The 20,525-nt window shown below is 42.5% G+C and overlaps 1 protein-coding gene across 2 annotated transcripts in view; it reads right to left on the bottom strand.

Annotated features, from left to right (window-relative positions):
* Positions 1–2,388: 2,388 nt before the first annotated feature.
* HRH2 (histamine receptor H2) overlaps positions 2,389–20,525 on the bottom strand; it is a 977,625-nt gene continuing 959,488 nt past the window's right edge. For both annotated transcript variants that reach the window (XM_069651442.1, XM_069651443.1), the window contains exon 3: positions 2,389–7,273. In XM_069651442.1, the coding sequence (XP_069507543.1) occupies positions 7,075–7,273 (199 nt within the window). In that variant the 3' untranslated portion in view covers positions 2,389–7,074. The remainder of the gene's footprint in view (positions 7,274–20,525) is intronic.

Here is a 20,525-nt window from a genome sequence, read left to right as displayed (position 1 = left end):
TTCAAAAATACACAAACCATACTAGTACGCATACAAATATATAAATGCTCTACTACATTTATATATTTGTTTGCGCACCCTACTATGATTTGTGCACTTTTAGGCCACGCCCACAGCGAATGCCACGCCCCCAAACGAGGACCCCCCCTCAATTTCTTACCCCACTTAAAGCACTGCTTAGGCAGCAAGGAAGCCAGTCAGAACTCCTAAGGCAGTCTCTGATCCCACAGAGTTCAAGAAAAACTGCAGTTAAGGTGCAGTAGAGGAGCAGTTAATATGCTGTTTAAGTGCTATCCAAGATGTCAAAGGAAGGTAGCACTTGTTTAACTACTGAGGTAAACGGATGTAGACTCACCACAAGTCTACCACCCACCTGCCAGAATGATTCACTCGCAGTGCTCTAACACGGCACTGCACTCTACACACTGCACTCTCTGGAATGGAGGGAGGTACAGTGGTACACAGAGCTTCAAGTCCCACAACAACCTCCAGGGTTTTGACACAGCCCCAGCAAAAAACCCAAACAGGCTAACGGACAAGCTGCCTCAGCCCATGGCGGGGTGCAGGATACACTCACCGCCACACTCCTGATCCATGGTCGGGCCCATTATCGGAGCAGCTCAATTCAGCAGATCTGCGAGTCAGGAGAATTACCCAATGCACTCTCCCACTTTCTGTTTTCCCTCTGCACCGGGCTCTGGGCTCCAGACGAAGGACACAGGAGCAAACAATCTCATAACTCGTATCTTGCTTCTCTAGAACCACTAGAGGAAAGGACCGAAAAGATTGTCAAGCTGCACTGCACAAACTTATGCTGCAGCCGCCTCCGACATTCCGACTCTGCCTCCAATTCACTCCGACACACTCTGGCAAAGGTGAATGGGAGCTTCTGTGAAAGCAGAAAACCTTGTTGCTGAACATGGTCTGGATGACATCCAGTGATCAATGTTTTGATTGTGTTGACTGTAGCAATAGGAGACCGGAGTACCAATCCCATGTATCCACTTAACCTAATGAAAGACCCTGCTAGTCCAGGAACACCTCTGCCATACAGGTGTTTAGAGCAGGTGTCAGCACCATTAGCACTTCCCGTCGGTTTCTCTATCCAGAAAAGCCACCCCCTGGAAAGAAAATGCACAGCAATAAGTGTTCCTAGGAAATATGATCTTAAGGGTTTCTCAAGCAATAACAGATACCACAATTACCATAAATAAATATGTAACTAAATATGGCCACCATCAAAGTCTTGACGTAAAGCATTTGAGAAGGAAGCAGCCTTCATTTTGCAGATGATCAGTACACTCATGACTCACTTCACTTGTATTCACTATGTCAGTTGCCATTATGTCACAGGCGGTGCTGTGCAGAGATGATGAAGTGTAAATATCTTTGTATTAGATATGAACATTTTAGATTGGGAACAAATGCATGGTTTCCTCATTGCTCTAGTCGGGTGATGTAGTTTATTGAGGAGCAAGGAGCCCTGAACATGGGCGGCAGTGCTGTTACCAACAGGGTTGGCCTGCTGCAGAAGTCATATCGCCATTAAAACCTGTAGTGTTACCTTAACTGGTGCTAATGGTGTTTAATTTAAAAAAAAAAAATGACAAAAAAAACATACCTTGTGGTTCAGCGTAGATGCGCACCATAGTTTACAAGTCCGTTTTTTATGTTGACGACCGTCACATTAACAAGGATACAGACTTGGGAGACTATGCGTGGTGCTACACTGAACAGCAAGGTAAGTTTCTTATTGTTTGAATGCCACTTCGCCGGGAGCACCCACGTGTAGTTACTTGCAGGGTGCTAAAGGCAAAGTGAAAATAAAAAATGGGAACAACATCCCCTTAGTGAATGTTGCGATGCTGCGGCCTGAATGAAGGTATGCTTCTTTAAAAAAAGAGAAAATAATAACTTCAGTTATAAGTTATTATTTTATAAGTTAATAAGTTATAATAATAACTTCACCTTTACCCCGCGTGTAGTTAGACATGAGGGCTAAAGGCAGTATAGGGAAGGTCGGAGGGAGCAAGAGAGGTGAGGGGCCATGGTGGATATTGGAATGCAGGCTTATACCAGGGAATACAACCCACGTTCCGAGCTTCCTGATTGCCCAGCAACCCCGCCCAGGGTGCTAATGTATCTTTGAAAAGAGTTATACAATCAGCAGCTGATTTCATCATTTCAAGATGTCTGCGACGTTTATAGATTGCTTTTTGGCTAGCTTCGAATTTGTGTTGGCCACATTTTATCATTATATATTTACACATGTCTCCTCTTTAACTTGTTGCAGCAGAAACAAAAAGTATACTCTTTATCCATGACCTTCACAACTCAATCAACAACTATGCGGGAATGAAAAAGAACAAAAGAAACAAGCACACAATGTTATCAAAATTGATTTTAATGAGGACAGCAATGCTTTATTTGATTGTTTTTCGTCAATAAATATGTGGTGCAGTTTGGCACATGCAGCTTGGCTATGTAGGTGGTTTGTCTTCTACTCAGTTGCTTCCTGTACCACATAGTTGAAAGGAGTCCCCAGCGTGAAGCAGGAGACCACACATTGCCTTTAACCAGGAAATGTCCATCTCCATGAGCCTAGAGCTACTTTTCTACCATTGATGTGCATGTTATGCACATCGACACAGACAACAGGCTGCAGTACTGCACAGTGGCGTTGCTCAGAATTCGAATGGCATTTGTAGAAATTAATGATTTATAATATAGCCTCACTTTTGGATCACACATGTTTTCCAAGTACTGTGTATGGCTCTGAAGATGGCAGCTCAAATCCACATGTTCATAATCTGATGAAAGTTAGCACGTCTTCGCCTAACTGTTACTTATTGGGTCCTTCGAAGAATGCATCCCCATGCATTTCCATTTGGGATAGCACCTCTTCTAATAGGCATTAACACTGTCAAGAGTGGCAACACTGGTCCGTCCACAGCAACCTGCTTACTTCTCATACACAACACATTTGGAATTATATCTTGATGAACAATGTTACAGAAGCAGCTCCTGGAAATGTGAGCACCTCCATGCAGAGACAATGGAAGACAATTAGCAAAAAAGGATTTTTTCCTTTTATTACATTTCCATAAATACATCTCAGACCGGATGATCCCTTTCCGCTGGACTCGCTTTGTCTAAACAGAGCTCGGCAAATATTCTATTCTGGGTCGGCCAGCAAGGCATTATGCACACTGATGGGCAAGGTATGTGTAAATGGTCAGGAAGTGGACATAGGAAGGAAACAGGGATATGATATATGATATGATGTGGCATTTATAAAGCTCCTGTACACAAGTGTTTCTAGGTGCGACAAGACAAGGAGGGGGAAACAAAGGGAGGACAAAACAACGTTCTTACTAGGCCTTGTGTCATTCAGATTGCGCAAGTGCGGGGAAGAGGGAAGTGGAGCAGTGCCAGGGGGGATGGGAAGAGGGAAGTGCAGTTAACTCACAAGTGCAGCCAGCGGGTGGCTTATAAGTGCAGAGAGAAGGGACTCTAGGGTTGCAGATACAGACCCTTAAGTGCTGGGGAGCCAGGAGGCAGTGCAAGGGCAACTAGACACGCTGGAGCCTGAGCACGGGTTCATAGGGTTACCAGGTGACCAGTGCGCAAAGCAGTCAGGTGCATCAGCAGGGGAGAGGAAGAGAGAACGTGGAAGCAAAAAGGAAGGTCTTGAGTTGCTTACGGAAGTGGAGGTGGTTTCTGCTCAAGTTTGAGAGAGGCAGGGATGCTGTTCCAGAGGGAGGCCCCATCCGAGGAGATAGATCTGCCCCCAACTCTCTGCTTGGAGGAGCACCTGATCCGCAGGGAGTTTGAAGTGAATGAGCAGAGAGCTCGAGAAGGAAGATGTTTTTTGGCCACATTGTAAGACATAATACACAGGTGAACATCAGCATTTTTGTTAAACTTGACTACTGGCCAAGCGAGCCAACGTTTGCATTTCTAGAGAGGTGCAGGTGGCGAGATTTGAAGGATGTTCCATTGAACGTATAGGGACATTTAGCACAGATTGCTTTTTCCGGGGGGTACCCAGGCCCCGGAGCACCCATGTACTCAGTGCCACTGCAAGTGACTCAGGTTGTGTTTACTAGTAGCCCTATAAAAAAGAATAACATCCATTTTATGACACACTATTGTAGGTCTGTGAGTATTTCACTGGACACAGGCATTGGAAAATAACACCAACCATGAGCGTCAACCTCTAGATTATCCGGGCCAAGGGCTGGGGACGGAGTTAAGTCACAAGAAGCAACACCATTATTGTCAGATTTGTAAAGGGTACGTCATGCCAGTTTTCCAACTCCTGTAAGCACTGCAAATCTATATATCATTATTAATAACTGTAATGAAACTCAATTTGTCATTCTTGAAGGTATGAATGGGCGACTGTAATGCAAGTATTCAAAACTGTGGCTTCAAGTTGTGCACAGATAATTGTGATGAGCACTTATCCACTGAGCAAGCTAGCAGGCTGTAATTGGTGGAATTAAAACGAGGCCACCTACTCGAAACAAGGGAGGTTGTGGACAAGGGTGAGGCAGGGAGGAGGCAGAAGCACACGTTACTGGATTTCAAAATCGACCCTTTTTCTTTCGGAAAGAAAAAAGATCTCTGGACCTTCTAACTATTGGTCCCAATTGTCCCAACTGACTAGGAAACATGGGGCCAAGCACTACTACACAAGAAATGACTGCCTATTTCAACTCATTATTTAACAGCATGCTGGACCAAAGCTCACCAGTTGTTTTATGGCAGGTGTGAAATGTTGTGCAACTTCTGGATGGTTCTCCAGGGTTCCATCGACCACACTTGCCCCGTTGACCTCTAGTTCGATTCCTATTTGTCATACGTTTTTTTCTTTTAATGGTGTGTTCCCCTATATGCCATTAATGACCATCTTCCCACGCCTTCCTTTCGTATACCCCTATATATAGTGTGTGTGTGTGTGTGTTTGTTTGTGTGTGTGTGTGTGTGTGTGTGTGTTTTCTTGTACAACCAACATGAGTCGAACTTATAGTTGACGAGGTTAGTGTGGTTGCACAAAGCACAGATGACCGTCCTGGATAGTTAGATTATGAATATATATATTGTTTTATAGTGTTTGTATGTTTACACAATTAAGTGAGCATCTTGATCTGATATTGGACCACTGCAATCTCTTTAAACTCTGCCCTTGAATAGACCCGTGTGATAAAGTCACCTGCTCATGGTCTTCGTATATTATAGGCTTACAATGGCTTGTTCTGCATAATGTAAAAATGTCAGCCCCACAAAATGGATGCCTAAACAGATATCATGGAAATGGATAGGATGGCTTTATAAAGTTTAGGAAAATGTTTTAACATTGTAATTCTGTCCAGCATGTTTCTTTATTTGGACACAGTAACAGATTGAGCAACCAGTGGAATCCTCCAGTATGTTTATGGGATTGTGTTAGGACAGATTAAACCGATGACCCCCGGCAGAGTTCATATCTTCCAGGAGAAACATAATGGCAGTGTCTTTATTCCTTTAGAAACTCTAGTTCTGACATAACCACACCCAAATTATGTAAACAGAGAGAAGTGGCATGAATGAAATATAATTGTTTGAAGGGGGACTCACTGAAGGAGGCACTCAATGGCCATTCTATGTTATAAGGAAAAGCATCTCAGATGCATTAACTCAGAGACAATTGCAATTATCCAAAACAAATTCCAGATCTTCCAAAGGCAGATCTAACACGATGGAGACTTGTCTACGAACATTCCATGATAGATAACCTTCTAGACACTTTAACATCTGTCATAACTTAAAGTCATCTGGTAACCATTTATTGAGTTCAGTACTCGGAATTAAGATCTGTATATAACTCTTATGGTTGCAGGTCCAAACCTTGGCAAGGGCCAGTATAGCATTTCTACTCCAGGGGTTGCTAAAATGTTTACTATTGGGACAAAGTGACCTAGTTTCCCACCTGCTTTTATCCCACTGTTACTCCGCTGGATCTAGCCCAGGCAGTTTTTCATTCTGGAATAATGTATTCCAGGACTATACCGTGATCAACATTTTTCTAGAGTAGGATTACATTCTGCATCTAAGTCCCTGCCATCATTCTCCTCAGCCTGCATTCCCCCTGCTCCAATTCACCCACTCACAATCAACCTCTGTTCTCCAGAATATGCCTATTTAATTCCTTATGCTGTTCTTCATTATATTACTGCTATAGATGCTGGCTCGTTTTGATATCTCCTTTGCTCACTCTGTGCAATTTGTCTTCATCTTGCAGTGGCGTCTGTAAAAAGAATCAAAACAAACCCACAGTCAAGAATTAACTAGAATTAGCCAAAAGAGGTTTCAATGGACCTTCATTCAAGGATGTGCGTTGGACATCATTGCTACTCATTGTGACTTCAACTTGGACAACACAGCAAGGGAAACAATTGTTGAGGCAGGACAGACCTCTTTCCTAGCTTCTTCTCAGCAATCTTTATGAGGAAGTGCATGTTGCAGGGAGTTTGCTATGTCGTGCCAATTGTAGACCTTCTTGATTTTGAATGCTAGCCATCACGTGTGCTTTCTGCATAATCAATAAGTAGGCAGGCAAGTCCAGCTCACATGGACACTATGTTAATTCATTTCAACCATGTTGAATTTGGAGTCGGTATTAGCTTTTCAATGTCCATGGTCCCAAGCTCGGATAATGGTTATTTTGAAATGCTACTCCAAAACTGAAGTTAACTTAGATAGACTCAGGGATGGCCTAGAACGAGAAATAAAATCACAGTAACTTCGTTACATCCTTTTCATTGGTTCTGCTGAATTGCTTCCCATCGCTTTCCGTCTATATCTTTCCTTTGGCAGAGCATCTCCAGTCATATAGGGCACGATGTAGGCCATCTCTACACATCTCCTATCTAGCACATCTTAATTGATCTGGCAAAAGGGGAAACTTTATTAATTTTCCCATGAACCGTTCATGCCAGATACAATCTCCAGACCTGGTTCCCCCCCTTTAGGCTCAGCAAGGAGGTCTCTTGGAGTGGCATTGTTTTGAATCCCAGGCGTCTTGCGTTATCAAGAGAGACCAGAGAAAGTGGATGGCTGAGATGCGGCAGGCGAGAAGATATCTGTCCGTTGCAGCTCTGCCGCCAGCACTGCTTCGTCCTCAAACATGGGATTCCACACACTTTGTTTAGGGAGGAATTTGGTCATCCAGAGTCCTCTCCAACAAGACAACATGTCCAAGCAGTGACTGCAAGATGCAGTATGGTTCCTGTAGGTAAAAAAACACATTGGTGTTACCACACATCTTCTTTTAACAATGTATGTATTTATTTAAGATTTATACAGCGCAACTAAGGGCCAGAAAGGGTGTCTAGGCTCTAATACAATATCTGCATGTTTACTTTTCTGAATGTAAGCCCAAGCAGTGTTTTGATGCCCCCAGCTTCATTCTATTTTCACCTCTCCAAGCTGTTAACTCAAGCCATTTGTTCTGCAATATGAAATAGGACAACTTTAATATCAAACTCCAATCAAATCCATTGAAATCTCGATTTTATGACTTTGAACAAAATATTTCTATCCGACCCATACTTTTTGCCATGAGTTATCTTCATAAAAAATGTCTTGCCCTATATGATACAGGACACTCTATGACCATTCCTTAGCAGACGACGTTCAGGTTCTAATTGAATTCTGACAACTCTCCTCATCTTCCACTGACAACATTTCAACTGCAAACTCTAAACGTTATCTACCTAACCCTGAACCGAAATCAACAAAAGATGCTAAGGGACTTCAGAATAGGGCGCGAACAGATTACTGGCACCAATGTCCTTAATGGTGTCCGGTATCCCTTTGCGCCCACCTCGTAATTAGGCCCATTGACTTGAGTTCGCTGTGAGGGAAAGAGAAGGCGGGAACACCAAGGGAATTTTCCAAAAAATGCAGCCTCCCAAAAACTAGCACATAATCTAGCAGTGTTTTTAAAGAACACAATACACAATCATTTTCAAAGACAATCGTGTTGGTGTTTCCAGTTGTTGATTGCATTTCACATTTATAAGAAAGGATGCAATAAATACGTGGGGCCTTAATACCTGGTGACTCCGAACATGTCTGCAGATTAGTGTTTGAAACACTTGCATTAGTAGACACAGGCAAAAGACTTCAGTTCACAGCAGCCTTTATGAGTTTGTTTACAAGGGCTATTGCTGCTGTTAAGTGGCCGTCAACACTAATTGGCAGATATGTTTGGAACCTTTAAAGTAATTGATCTGCATGTTGAACTTTTTGGTAAGCATGGTGGCTTAACAGAGCATTTTCAAACAGACAGATTACGTCTGAAAAGCCACAGCTAAATAGCAGTAATTCCTTGCTTGGGCCACACATACATAGACGTGACTTTTAAAGCTCGAAAATGCCTGCATGCTAGTTCTTGTAGACACATAACATTGATAATAGACATATCGAAAATACGTCCATTAACCACACAATTTTTCATTACAAACTTGCACATACGTTTTACCCAGCCAGCCTCTGGCAGAAGGAGGTTAGGCGCCATTGTAGAGGGAAGGGGCCACCATTCTCCAGCACCCACCGACTTTAGCTCAGCCAACCACACACCCACCCTTTTCTTGTGCTAGTTTAAGCAGGTGGTGCTGCAGTGAGCTACATGGGTGGTGGGGAAAGCTAGGGTGGGTGAGTTGTGCTTTGGTTTCAGCTTGGTCGGCAGGGAGCTGGGGTGTACTAGTGGAGGCGGATGGGGTTAGCAGGGTTTTGCATGAATGCGTGTGTGCAGGGTTGACCTGATGGGTGGGCGTTGGTGAAAAGGGGTGACGTTTGTGAGCTTGGCGTAAAGTATAATGGATTGATGGCTTCAATGAGCTCAGAAGGTCGGTGGAGTTGAGCTGGATGGTAAATAGTGTGTAAACAAGGGTGGGATCTTGTGAACAGGGGTGAGCTAGGTTGGGTGGGCAGTGATGAGCAAGAAGGTAATCTGGGGTGGTAAGAGGTGCGCACGGGTGAGCTGGTTGAGGGTGGGTGTGCTTCATCATGGTGAATGTACTGAAAGCCCCCTGTCCTGAGCACACAAACACACACAACTTCATCATGAACATAAAACAGAGTGGCCACAACACATAGGTTTAAAGAAACATACACACCCATCCCTTTCACAGAAACACAAAGGCAACAGACAGCTTTTTGCTGGATGCCTGGAGATAAGCGCTGCACATCGTCATGTGACTCATAATCCTTCTTGATAGCAGAACTGCGCTGTATTTGTTTTTATAACATTTCTACCATGTTGCCATTATATGTGCTTACATCAATGGCCGAAGATTTCAAAAATGTTAAGTTAATGTATTCATTAATTGGCACACAATCCCTCCACACACAACGTATCTGTTCTTCTTACTGGCACTCAACAGCTTGCTTCTCACACATAGGACCTAATTACAGTTTCCCCGGAATGGTAAACATGCCAGAAAAATTGCTGGTAATTCTGGCACCACAACTTTCACTGTGTTGGGGAAACACAAGTTTGCCGGTGGGGGCCATGGATCTACCCGCAGGCCTGGGACTCCACAGAAAGGCGATTTCCTGGCCAGTACCTGGAATATCCCGGTAATTCAGTGAAATCAGGCACCGGTTTTGATAAGGACAGTTTGCCGGTATCCCACCAGAATCACCGGCGAGACACCAGCAAACTTGTAACGAGTCCCATTGTCCCTGCTTATTGCTTACCCTGGCTCACCATCACCACATGCACAGACGCACACACAGCACACACAGACATTTTCTACTCTACAGACTCTATGTTCTGCAACTTTACTTCTTCTCCTCAAACACCGTCTATGTACTTAAAACCTCTGTCCCTGGTGCTGAAACACTACCTGTTCTGTCACCCTCCCACCCTCCTTATCAATCAGGCGCATGCTTCAGTGCTTCTCACGCTCTTTTCTAAACCAATCAGCAGCCGAGAGTGCAATGACAGTGTCTCTCTCTGCAGCAGATTCCATCATGAGCAGGCTGCATCAGGATACTTATTAGAACGTTTTGTGGAAAGCCGATGCAAGGAATCTGGATCAGAAACGCTCAAGCGATTTGCCCAGGACTATTGAAAAAAGACAGAATATGACTGTTTTGCTATTGCCCTATCTGTTTTGAGAAAGGCTCTTGAGCAGCCGAAACACGTGTAACTAGGAATAAAGGGCTTTGTGACTTTGAAAAAACTTATGTGTGGTGCAATCTTTGAGTGGCTGACCACTTTGATATGTTTTCTAACCAAGGAGGTAGGGGATTGGTTCCTCCAACTTTTGCCACACGGATGCGACACGGCTGAAAAGCCTTAATAACTAATCTAAGGTCGCCATCAGAAGGGGTTGTACCAACATACATCCCCACAAAAAAAAACGTTTTAAAACGTGAGAAGCTACCACCAAAATGAGGCAAACGTCAATCATTACACCTTTTCTTAGCCTGCTAAGCCAAACAGAAGGGGTGGGGTTCATTGTTTTTTGTTGCCTGTGGCCGTGCCAATCTAGGGCTGGCACCACCTCAGCTTCAATCTTTGCACATGAGCCTTTGTGAGTGTGCCACATCATCAGCACTTGGCAGACTCCACTCCCAACACGTACTTGCACTGTCTGATTCATCACTTAGTGGGTTGGCAGGGGGCTTTAGAACTTGCAACTGCTGTTCACGCTTCCCCATTCACATTTTTGACGGGCTAAATGTTACTAACAAATTCAAATGTGCTTGCCGCTGGCATAGCTGCTCCCGGCCCACAGCCCCTGCAGTTCGCGGGTGCCTGCAACCCCACGCCAGTGATGGGATGGCCTCAGCACTCTGACTTTAGGCAGAAATATTTTCTTTCTAAAGTCAGAGGGCATCAGGGGCATAGACAGGGTAGTGCTGGGTCTGAGCTAACCAGCAGTGGTAAGCAGGTGGCTGTGAGATGGCTGTGAGATGGAGGTGATCTGGCTGCACTGTGCATGTCAAGAACCAGGCATGCAGTGCAGATCTTCTGGGTGTGAATATTAATGATTCAGAGAGAAGCTGTATGTGAGAGTGACTGGGAGTGAAGGCGCATGAATGTGTGTATGTGAGGCAGGAACCACGGGGCAATTAAAGCATGTACTTTACTTTTCTTACATTGACATGGCATTTTGTACTGGAATTTTTGGACAAAGCAACCTGATGAGTGTTTTTACCTTGTGGAGGAATTGGAGTGGGGCATTTATCGTACAACAGAGTATTCTTAACATGTTCTTACTGTGGCATAGCATGCTTGGCCCGCTATAAGGGCAAGGTCAACTTGAGGTGTGTTCTTACATGGGAGAAGGACATGTGTGCATGCATCCAGCAAGAACATTTTTCTTTATCATGGAATTGAATTTTTTACTGGCATTAAGGTCAAAATCAACATGATGAGTTTTCTTATGTGATGCTAAAAGTCATATTTATGCAGCCAGCAAGGTGTTAATGTTTTCCTAGCAAGGCACGGCATTTGTACTGGCGTTAAGGGCAACGTCAACATGAGTGTTATTATTTGGGGGAGGGGCATGTGTGAAATCAGCAAGGATGTGATGTTTCCTTACTGTGGCTTTGCATGTTTTACTGTTGTTAAGAGCAAATTCAAAATAAAAAGTCTGCTAACATGGTGGGTGAGGTGCATTTGTTCAGCATGCAATAATTTGTTTTCTTCCTGTGGCATGAGATATATACACCATTAAAGGCGAAGCCAACAGGAGTATGTTTTTTCATGGAGATACTGGCATATATTGGCAGAGCCAGCATGAGCATATTTTCTTATGGTATAATAACTGCATAATATTACTGCTAATGCACATACGTGGCAGGTGCATGTGGGTGCCAGGAGCCAGGCACTGCCCGCTTGCTTTTGTGCTAGGTGAAATATTTAAGGTTTGATTATTAAAATATGCTTACAACTTTCACATAGTGAAGTACATGGTATGTCCCCTGCAGCAGCATGATCATCATGCAAATTGCACAGGCATGCTTGTCCCAGCCAGTCTGGAGTGTGGTGCAGCCCATGCTTTCTTGAGGAGCTTATGAGGCTCTCCCTATGACTCGCAATGGGGCACCCCCATTTTGTTTTAAGCTAAAGCCACTGGTGAAGGTATCTAGCTGGCCCACCTCTGTTGTGATTGGGTCGCCTGCAGCCTGACAGAGTGTAGCAAAAGGGACAAGGCGGTTGCAGGGCTGAAGGTATGCTTGGCAGGAGCAGACACCCGACAGTTCCCCCGTGTATATTGTGGAACAGCAAGCAAGGGCCTTGTTTATGGTGGTATGAAGTCTGTCAGCAGACCATTCTAACCAGGCATAATGCTAGAACTCAGGGAGACATTTGAGGAAGGCACTGCGCGCAGCTGAAAAGGGAGACAAGATATGTATGTTGCTCTGTGCTGCAACTGGAAGCTCCTTTCCTGCTTGCTACGCAGGAGGAGCATTTAGAGCAGGAAAAAGCTTGTGCTACTTTCTAGACAGATTTCCTGTAGGGCAATGGGGAATGTGGGAGTGAATGTTTCCCCTGCAGTCTGCCTAACAGCAGGTCTGCAGCTTTATCATCTAAATCATGCTCAGAGTCATGCTGGCAGGAGAAAGCATGGTGAGTGTACACACAAAACTTTACAGAGGGCATGACCACATCTTAAGTTTCCAGGCATATCTAAGGGCATCCTCTAATTATTTTGTGTGAATAAAAACACACGTAAATACATAGGCAGTGTTCTTTACGTGCCACGGGCATTGTCACTGGCACAAGGTATAACAAACTTAAGCAGTGTGTCTGTTCAATTGTGGTCCGACCATACAATGTTTAAAATTGTCACAATCCCAGGGCTGCTAAAAAATAAAACGTAGATCTAAATTGCCCTGCAGACTACAATGAGATGAGACCTCTCTCTTTTACTTGTTGACAAGTAGGTTTTCAGAAGTTAGGAGGAAGAGAAACAACCACCCTGGATATTAGAGAATATTTACAGAGTTCCTTAGACAACAACCAACCTGTCATCCCAATCCGTCGGATCGACCAGTTGCATCTGATGCTACAGATCACAATATCCTCCTAGAGAGGATACAGAACACACTGGAGACTCAGGGGATGTGCCTTTTGTTAAATAACCCCCTTCCTTGAAGACAAAAGGGCCGAAGTCACTGACCCATACTGACTCATCTGCAGTGTCCCCCAGGGTTCGTCTGGCTCTCTTTCACTGTTTAATGCATACCTAAGGCCATTAGCATTCAAACTGCAATCAACTGATCATGGACTGCCTGATTAGCATTCAAGAATGAAAGATCAACAACAGTTAGGATTCCATTTCTGTGGGTTCCCCTTTCCATTTTAAAGGTGCCCAAAACGTTTTTTGTTTTTTGTTTTTATGTTTTCCCATTTGCTTTTTAGGATCACTCCTGCATGTGCAAAATAGCCGGTTAGGGTGTATTACTGTATTACTGCAAAGTGTCACTGCACCTATTTTTCTAGGAGTGTAATACGTTGCTTATTCTAAATAAATAATAACCCCTATTTCCTTCATTTACGCAATATGTTTACTGTGCAGTATGCAGAGAAGCAAGAGAAAAGGAGAAACCAAGCTACCCCTCCCTTAGGCGGGGAGAAAGGGGGAGGACCCACTAAAAAAAGAACTAATACATTATTTGAACTAGCTATTGAGAATCACACTCGGGATTAAGCATCTAAAACAAAATTTAATAGAAGAAACATGTTAAAAACATGACACAGATTTGGTGTTTCTTGCTTGAAGAACCGATTGTGATGTTTATCATTCAAATGTTTGTAGTGTACACACTAATGCCATCTTGCTCAGAACGTAATTTTCAAAGGCTTCAAGCTTTCGTCAGGACAACAAAACGGTATAACTAGGGATGCGAATGTTTATCTAAAAATAATGAAAAGGATTGAATAAAAAAGTGTGATAAAGTTCATTCTTTATGATTGAATGCGGACAGAGAATAGGACTAAACCTCACCTTTCACTAGCGACGTCTAGGGAGACACGGGTGTAGTCAGGAACTGACTTATGTTCAGGGGATTTCAAAAACTGGTGCACATTCGCTACCTATTGTAATGGAGACAAACTATTAGTAACGGAGCCAGGGGGACTCTGTTAGTGAATATTATACAGAAAGAATCAAGTTTAGGTCCCTGGCAGAAATTGTTTTGAAAATACACACAAAACTGTGTGTAGAATTTTGGGTCTGCAATGGAATGCCGGAGAAAACCATGCACCGATGAGCCGGAGGGTCTGACTGGGGTGGAAACTATGGTCGCCTGTTCGCTCCCATTAGATACGTGTCTTAAGGGTCTGTGCAGTATGCATACATATTACTTTTAATACTATTTTCTAGAGGTTTAGGAAATACTGCAACTGTTTTTGAAGTTGGCACATGTGGTCTTGATTAAGTTTTTATTATTGTGTTTTGATTTTTGTCTAGGATTTCACTTTTGTTCAACCCCCTTAGCCTTTAAGTGCTGTGTTATCAGATGGTGGATTTACATCTCATTGTTATGAGTGGTACAAGTCTTAAATTACCATTAATATTTAAAACATGTACTGTATATTTAGTCTGTGTTATGATTAACCTATACGATTAACCTGGTAGAGATTGTGTAATTGTATAGCCAAGTGTGTATTTTAGCAGTACACTCCGAGCTAGGGTGTGGGGGGGTGGCTTTTTTCTGGGTCAGGTAAGGTCCCTGGACCAAGTTATAGGCCCAAGTTAAAATCATGGGGATAGTGTGAGGCTATCAATAAGTTCCTAATCAACAAGATCAATACAATCCGTTTCCACATTGAGAGATCCAACTCCTTGGAACCCTCTTTCAATATGCCCCAGTAGGCCCAGGTCCTACTTCTCTTCCCTCTCAACAAAGGATCTCTCGTATGTGCTTGCATCCTTAAAACTGACCTCTTACACTAAGAAAAATCCTCCCAGCCACCATACTTCAAAAACCTTTACTGCTCTTTTTAGGATATTCAACATTATCCTTAGCATAGGTACATTCCCAGATATCCAGAGAAAAGCACGTATATGCATACTGCTGAAAACAAACCTCTTAACCTTGAAGATTTAGCAAGCTACCAGTGAATCATGGCCTCCTGTAAATCGACAAAGTCATTGAGAAGGTACTTGCTAACCAACTACTTTAAAAAATCAAGCAACTCGGACTGCACCAGAATTACCAATTTGATTCCGCCCAAATGAGAGCACTAAACACCCATTGGTCGACAATGCCTTTCATATTATCAATAAAGGGTACTTGTGCCTGCTCATCCTCCTGGACTTCTCAGTTGCATTCAACAAGGTTACCCATCACACTCACCTCACCCTCCTTGCACACATGATGGGCTTCTCTGGCACCATCCTAAAATAATTCAGATCCACACTTTTTGGTAGACACCAGCCTGTCCAAATGGGCTCCCTGAGGTCCATAAACTGCCTGTCACCTGCGTTGTGATTCATGGTTCTAGTCTCTTTCCGATTATCTTTAATCTCTATATGGAACCTCCAGGCTCACTTCTAGATGACCCCAATATTGTGATAAACCAGTAGTCAGATGATACACATTTTCACCTAAAGGTCAAGGACCCACCAGATATCGCTCCATTTTGCTGATGCATTGCAAACATTGAAAAGTGGATGACAAGTGCCTATTTATTGCTCAACATCTCCAAGGACAATTGTGTACTTCTTGGCCACCACTCCAAGCAGGACTACATGCAAACATTGCAGGACAAAATGCACTTGGACAAGTTCAACACTCACGTCACCCACTAAGCAAAATTGCTAAGCTTCGTTCTGGGTCGCAGATCCAGTCTTCCAACAACCCACTGCAAAAAAAAGGTAAACATGTTTGGTAGCAGATCTCTTTGCACTGCAAGATCAAGCCCCTGGAGGACTTCTGACTGATGGTGCGGGCCCTAATCATCTCACGTATCGACGTGGGGTAACGGCCTCCTCTCAGCCCTCTCACTTGCTCAAGTGCCTCCCCCCCAAGAGTAGTCAGGCACACCATGGCTCGCCTCATCACTATCTATATAACATTAGACTGCATCACTGCCACACTGCACGAATTACACTGGTCCCCATCCAGGCTAGTATCTGGTTCAACACCACCTATATGGGAATAACCACCAGTATTCAAGCCTAAAAACATTGGCCGGCAGACAGTCCTTTTTCAGTAAGAACATCATTTGACTGGAAACTAGACTGGCTTGCAATGAGATAACTAGGAAACAATCCATCACTTGCTACACTCTGGTCCTTTGGAAATACATCTCTATGCCAATCCGGACTGCTCCAAATCTTCTTCATTTAATGCAAGAAACGAAGATCGGGCTCTTCCAACAATATCATAGATTCTGGCTGTCTTGTGAACATCCATATCTGTATAGTGTACTGTGATAATTATGTTTAATGGTATTCAACAACTTTTTATATTCTCGCTACCAATGTTTTCCTCTGTGACATGTACAGAGGTATGTTGCTCCTGATGTAGGTTCATGCTATGAAAATGTATAATAATAATAATAATAATAATAATAAAAACAATAATAATAATAATAATATTAATAATAATATTAAAGAGAAGAAGAAGAAGAAGAAGAAGAAGAAAAAGACAGTTTGGCAATAAGACTATGGTCCTCATTACAAATGTTGCGGAAAGGCAACAACGGCGCTGGTATTGCTACCAGCGCCGTTGTTACCTCCCTGCAACATTACAAGTATGCTCGCGGGTGCCGCTCTGAAATGCCTGGTCAGACCAGGCGTGCAGAGCGGCACCCGCAAGCAGTACCGGGTGGCAGCAATGGCCCCGTTATTAACAGGGCCACTGTTGCCATCCTCCCCATTCCCATTGAGCCCTATGGGGGCTCAAATGGGGATGGGGACTTACCGGGTCCGGGTCCCGCAAAAGGGATTTACCAGGCCCTCCAAGGTCAGAATGGTCCGGTAAGTCCCCTTTTGAGGGTCCCGGACCCGGGTTTGGGGGTAGCCGTGCCCTTATTAAGGGCACTGCTACCTCTAAACTCGTAATGAGGCCCTATGTGTCTAAATGACATAGAAAACAAACTTCATGCATGTTCTCCATGCTCCTGAGTGCTATAGTTTGTGGATAGCACTGCTGCTCCTAATCTGTTAGTGCTCAATGTTTGACTGCTGATTTTTGAGACCTGAATTGGCCCTGCTCAACCATGAACCTGTGTCTGGAGCACACCTGTGGTTTCTTGAGGGATTACTTAATTCACTGTACTTCTCTAAGATCCTGCATACAGTATTCCTACTGCCATTGTATGTCATCCTTTCCAGATTCTTCCTAATGAATCATTACCAATCCTGCTCGTTTGACCTACTCTAACTGTCAGAATCACAGCCATCCACTTACTGTGTCACACAGCCTTCTATATTTTACATCCACCAATCCACACTCTCTTTCAATTTGCCACTTCTTTTTTCACAACCTTAACAGAGCTCTTGTCTAATAACACCTGCCTACTAGCTCTTTATTTATATTGACGTTCCACAGAATAAATCAATTAATTACAAAAAGCATGATAGTCAACTTCAAAATCATCTACACAGCAACTTTCCTGACCATAAATTGCAACACAAAAATGCAAGTAAAACACCCTCCTTTTACACACTCTAAGGGTCAAATTCTGGAAGAATATCAGCAGTAATAAATTACCTCTCCAACGATATTACCAGGTATCGGTCATATGTCATATCTGATGTCACCAGTGATATCACTTATGATGTCATAGATTTCAACACCTGCCAAATTTCTGGGATTTTATTGCATAAAATCAATACATTAATATTTTTTTTTATTGTTTTTAGTTGAAATTAATCAACTTTACAATTTATTTATCAGTACAAAAGCAAAAAACATGATTATAACAATAAAAGTTAATTTAAAATGAATTTAGGCGTCAAATGGGAGCCAGTTCACGACAACAAGGTCAAGTATGCTCAAATTGGTCACATTAGCGTAACATTTACTTTACATAAAAACATTTGCATAAAAGTTCACTTCATTTTAATTTTCTTTTTCAGCATCAGGAGATGTTCGATTTTTGTCTGGATTCGTTGTTTCATTCCTTGTCTTTATCTTGTGTTCTCAGCTCTTCTAAACTATTTAAAAAATTTAAGACTCCCATTCTTAGGCGAATAGAAAGTCCACCAACTATCATTTTCCATAGGGTTGTTGTGTGACAAGTTTGTGTGATCTTTTACCGCTGGTTTTAAGAATTTGACCCTTTGGTTACAAAGTTCATTGCAGTCAACCAATAGGTGGCGTAGGTTTCTGTTTGTGATCTGATTTTTTTACAGAACCTGCAACCTTTTTCTGTTGTTAAGATTTTTTTTCCTTTTTGCTAGAACCTCTTGTGTTGACCACAGATTAAATCTTAATCTGATAAACTCTTTTCTATGTTGCACAGATGGGCTTTTTAGTAAGTATGGTTCAGGCAATGTATATTTCTTATGTATGAACACCGTTCCATCGAAATTGTTATATCTTAAGCACATATTTCTGTTTCCCCCCCAGTCCCACTGGAATAGTTTGGTTTTGACTGCATTTGGGTTTTCAATTAATAGCTTCAGTGTAACATCGGCATAAGCCATTGCATTTATGACCTCCTTGCGCCAACCTTGCGCAAAGGTGTCATCTGAGCAGAGTATGTGCTGTGCCAAAACTCCTATGAGCATATTTGAGTTGATTGCTAAAATGCACTTCCTGCTTAAAGATATTAAGTACCACAAATAGCGAGCGTAAATAGAAATCAGTCCCAATTCATTTCTGATTAATGCTATTGGAGTGCAGTTTGGTAAATTTAAAACACTCTTCCAAAATTTTGATTCGAATTTAGCCCATAAACTTTCATGTAGAGTTGGTAGAGTTTCAGCTCCATACAATAGTATCAGTGTTATATTTTGTTTGAAATATGTCAGGATTGGTGAGATGGAAAACTTCCTATATTTTGCTTGAATTATTTTGGCCTGCGAGATCAGCATATCAAGTTTATTGGACCATTTTGATATTTGTGCTTCATGGGTAGCTCCTGTGATTATCATCCCCAGGTACGTATATTGTTGAACTTTTTCCAGTTTTTGTTTCTGTATTGTCCATATGTAATTCCTGTTTTTTTGCAGTGATGGTTTATATACCATAACCTTGTTTTTTTCCAGATTAACCACTAATACGTTTTCTGTTACATATGTAGATAATACGTCCAGCAGTCTCTGTAGTCCAACAGGTGTTTTTGACAAAAGTATCAAATCATCAGCGTATAACAAGGCCGGAATGCTTTTGTTGGCTATTTTAGGTGCGTCTGCAAATATAGCAGTAAATATCCTACGTAAATCTGATATGAAAAAACTAAATAAAGCAGAAGAAAGAATGCATCCCTGCCGAAGTCCTCTATGTGTTTGAATAGCAGGGGACAAGAGACCCTCTTGGTTTATCCTTATTTGGATGCTTGTGTCCGAGTATAGAGCTTTTATTAAAGTAATTATATGCATCGGGCAATTTTCTTGAATTAGCTTTTGAAGCAGCATTTCTCGTGAAATTGAGTCATAAGCAGCGCAGAAATCTACAAATGTCATGTACAGGGGTTGTCTTGTTTGTTTATGATGTTGAATTATTGAGGTTAGGGTTAGTAGGTTAATTGAGGTGCCAAGGCCTGCTATAAAGCCTGTCTGGCATGGGTCTCTTTTGTCGTTGTTTATTGCCCATTTGTTGAAATCTCTCAGAATAAACCTAGTAAAGATTTACCCTGGTACGTCTAAAAGGGCAATCGGTCTGTAGTTGGAAGGGCACGTCCGATTGCCCTTTTTGAAGATGGGTACTATTATTGACTTCCGCCATGATTCCGGGACTATACCTGTGGTTATAATCAAGGAAAAAATGTTGGAAAGAATTTTTGCCCACTGCTCAGGATGTTCTTTGAGCATATAATTACTCAACCCATCAGGGCCCGGTGCTCGTGATCTACTAGATTTCTTTATGAAGCTTAGAATGTCTTCTTCTGAGATAAGTAATTCTTGAAAGTTATCTTGGTTTTTTAAACTTTCAGGGTTTGTTATCCCTGTGCCAGCATGTAGGTCTTGATAGTGTCTAACCCAATCCGATTCTAATACACCATTTATTTGTACTGACAGTTGGGTAGATTGACTTGCGTTGTTTAACAATGTCCACATTTCTGAGATGTTTTTGGATTCCAATGCAGTTAACATTTCCTCTCCTTGGTTTTGGTAGAGCCATGCTTTGTGTGTTCTTAACCAGTTCTTGTATTTGTTTTTTAAGGTTTTAATGACTCCACCTCTAACTTCCATTGATAAGGTCTTTGCCAATTTTATTTCCTTTCTCAAATTGTTTTTACGCTGTTGGATTTTTTCATCAAACTTAAATTTGGAAGCATAAGAATTTTGATTACCCCTACTTGGGATTACTTTATATACTTGTAAACACGAGAT

Source organism: Ambystoma mexicanum, chromosome 3p (genome assembly GCF_040938575.1).
Source record: "Ambystoma mexicanum isolate Mex_15411 chromosome 3p, UKY_AmexF1_1, whole genome shotgun sequence".
NCBI lineage: Eukaryota > Metazoa > Chordata > Amphibia > Caudata > Ambystomatidae > Ambystoma > Ambystoma mexicanum.
Note: the sequence above shows the minus strand (reverse complement) of the source record. Positions and strands in the feature narration are given on the sequence as shown.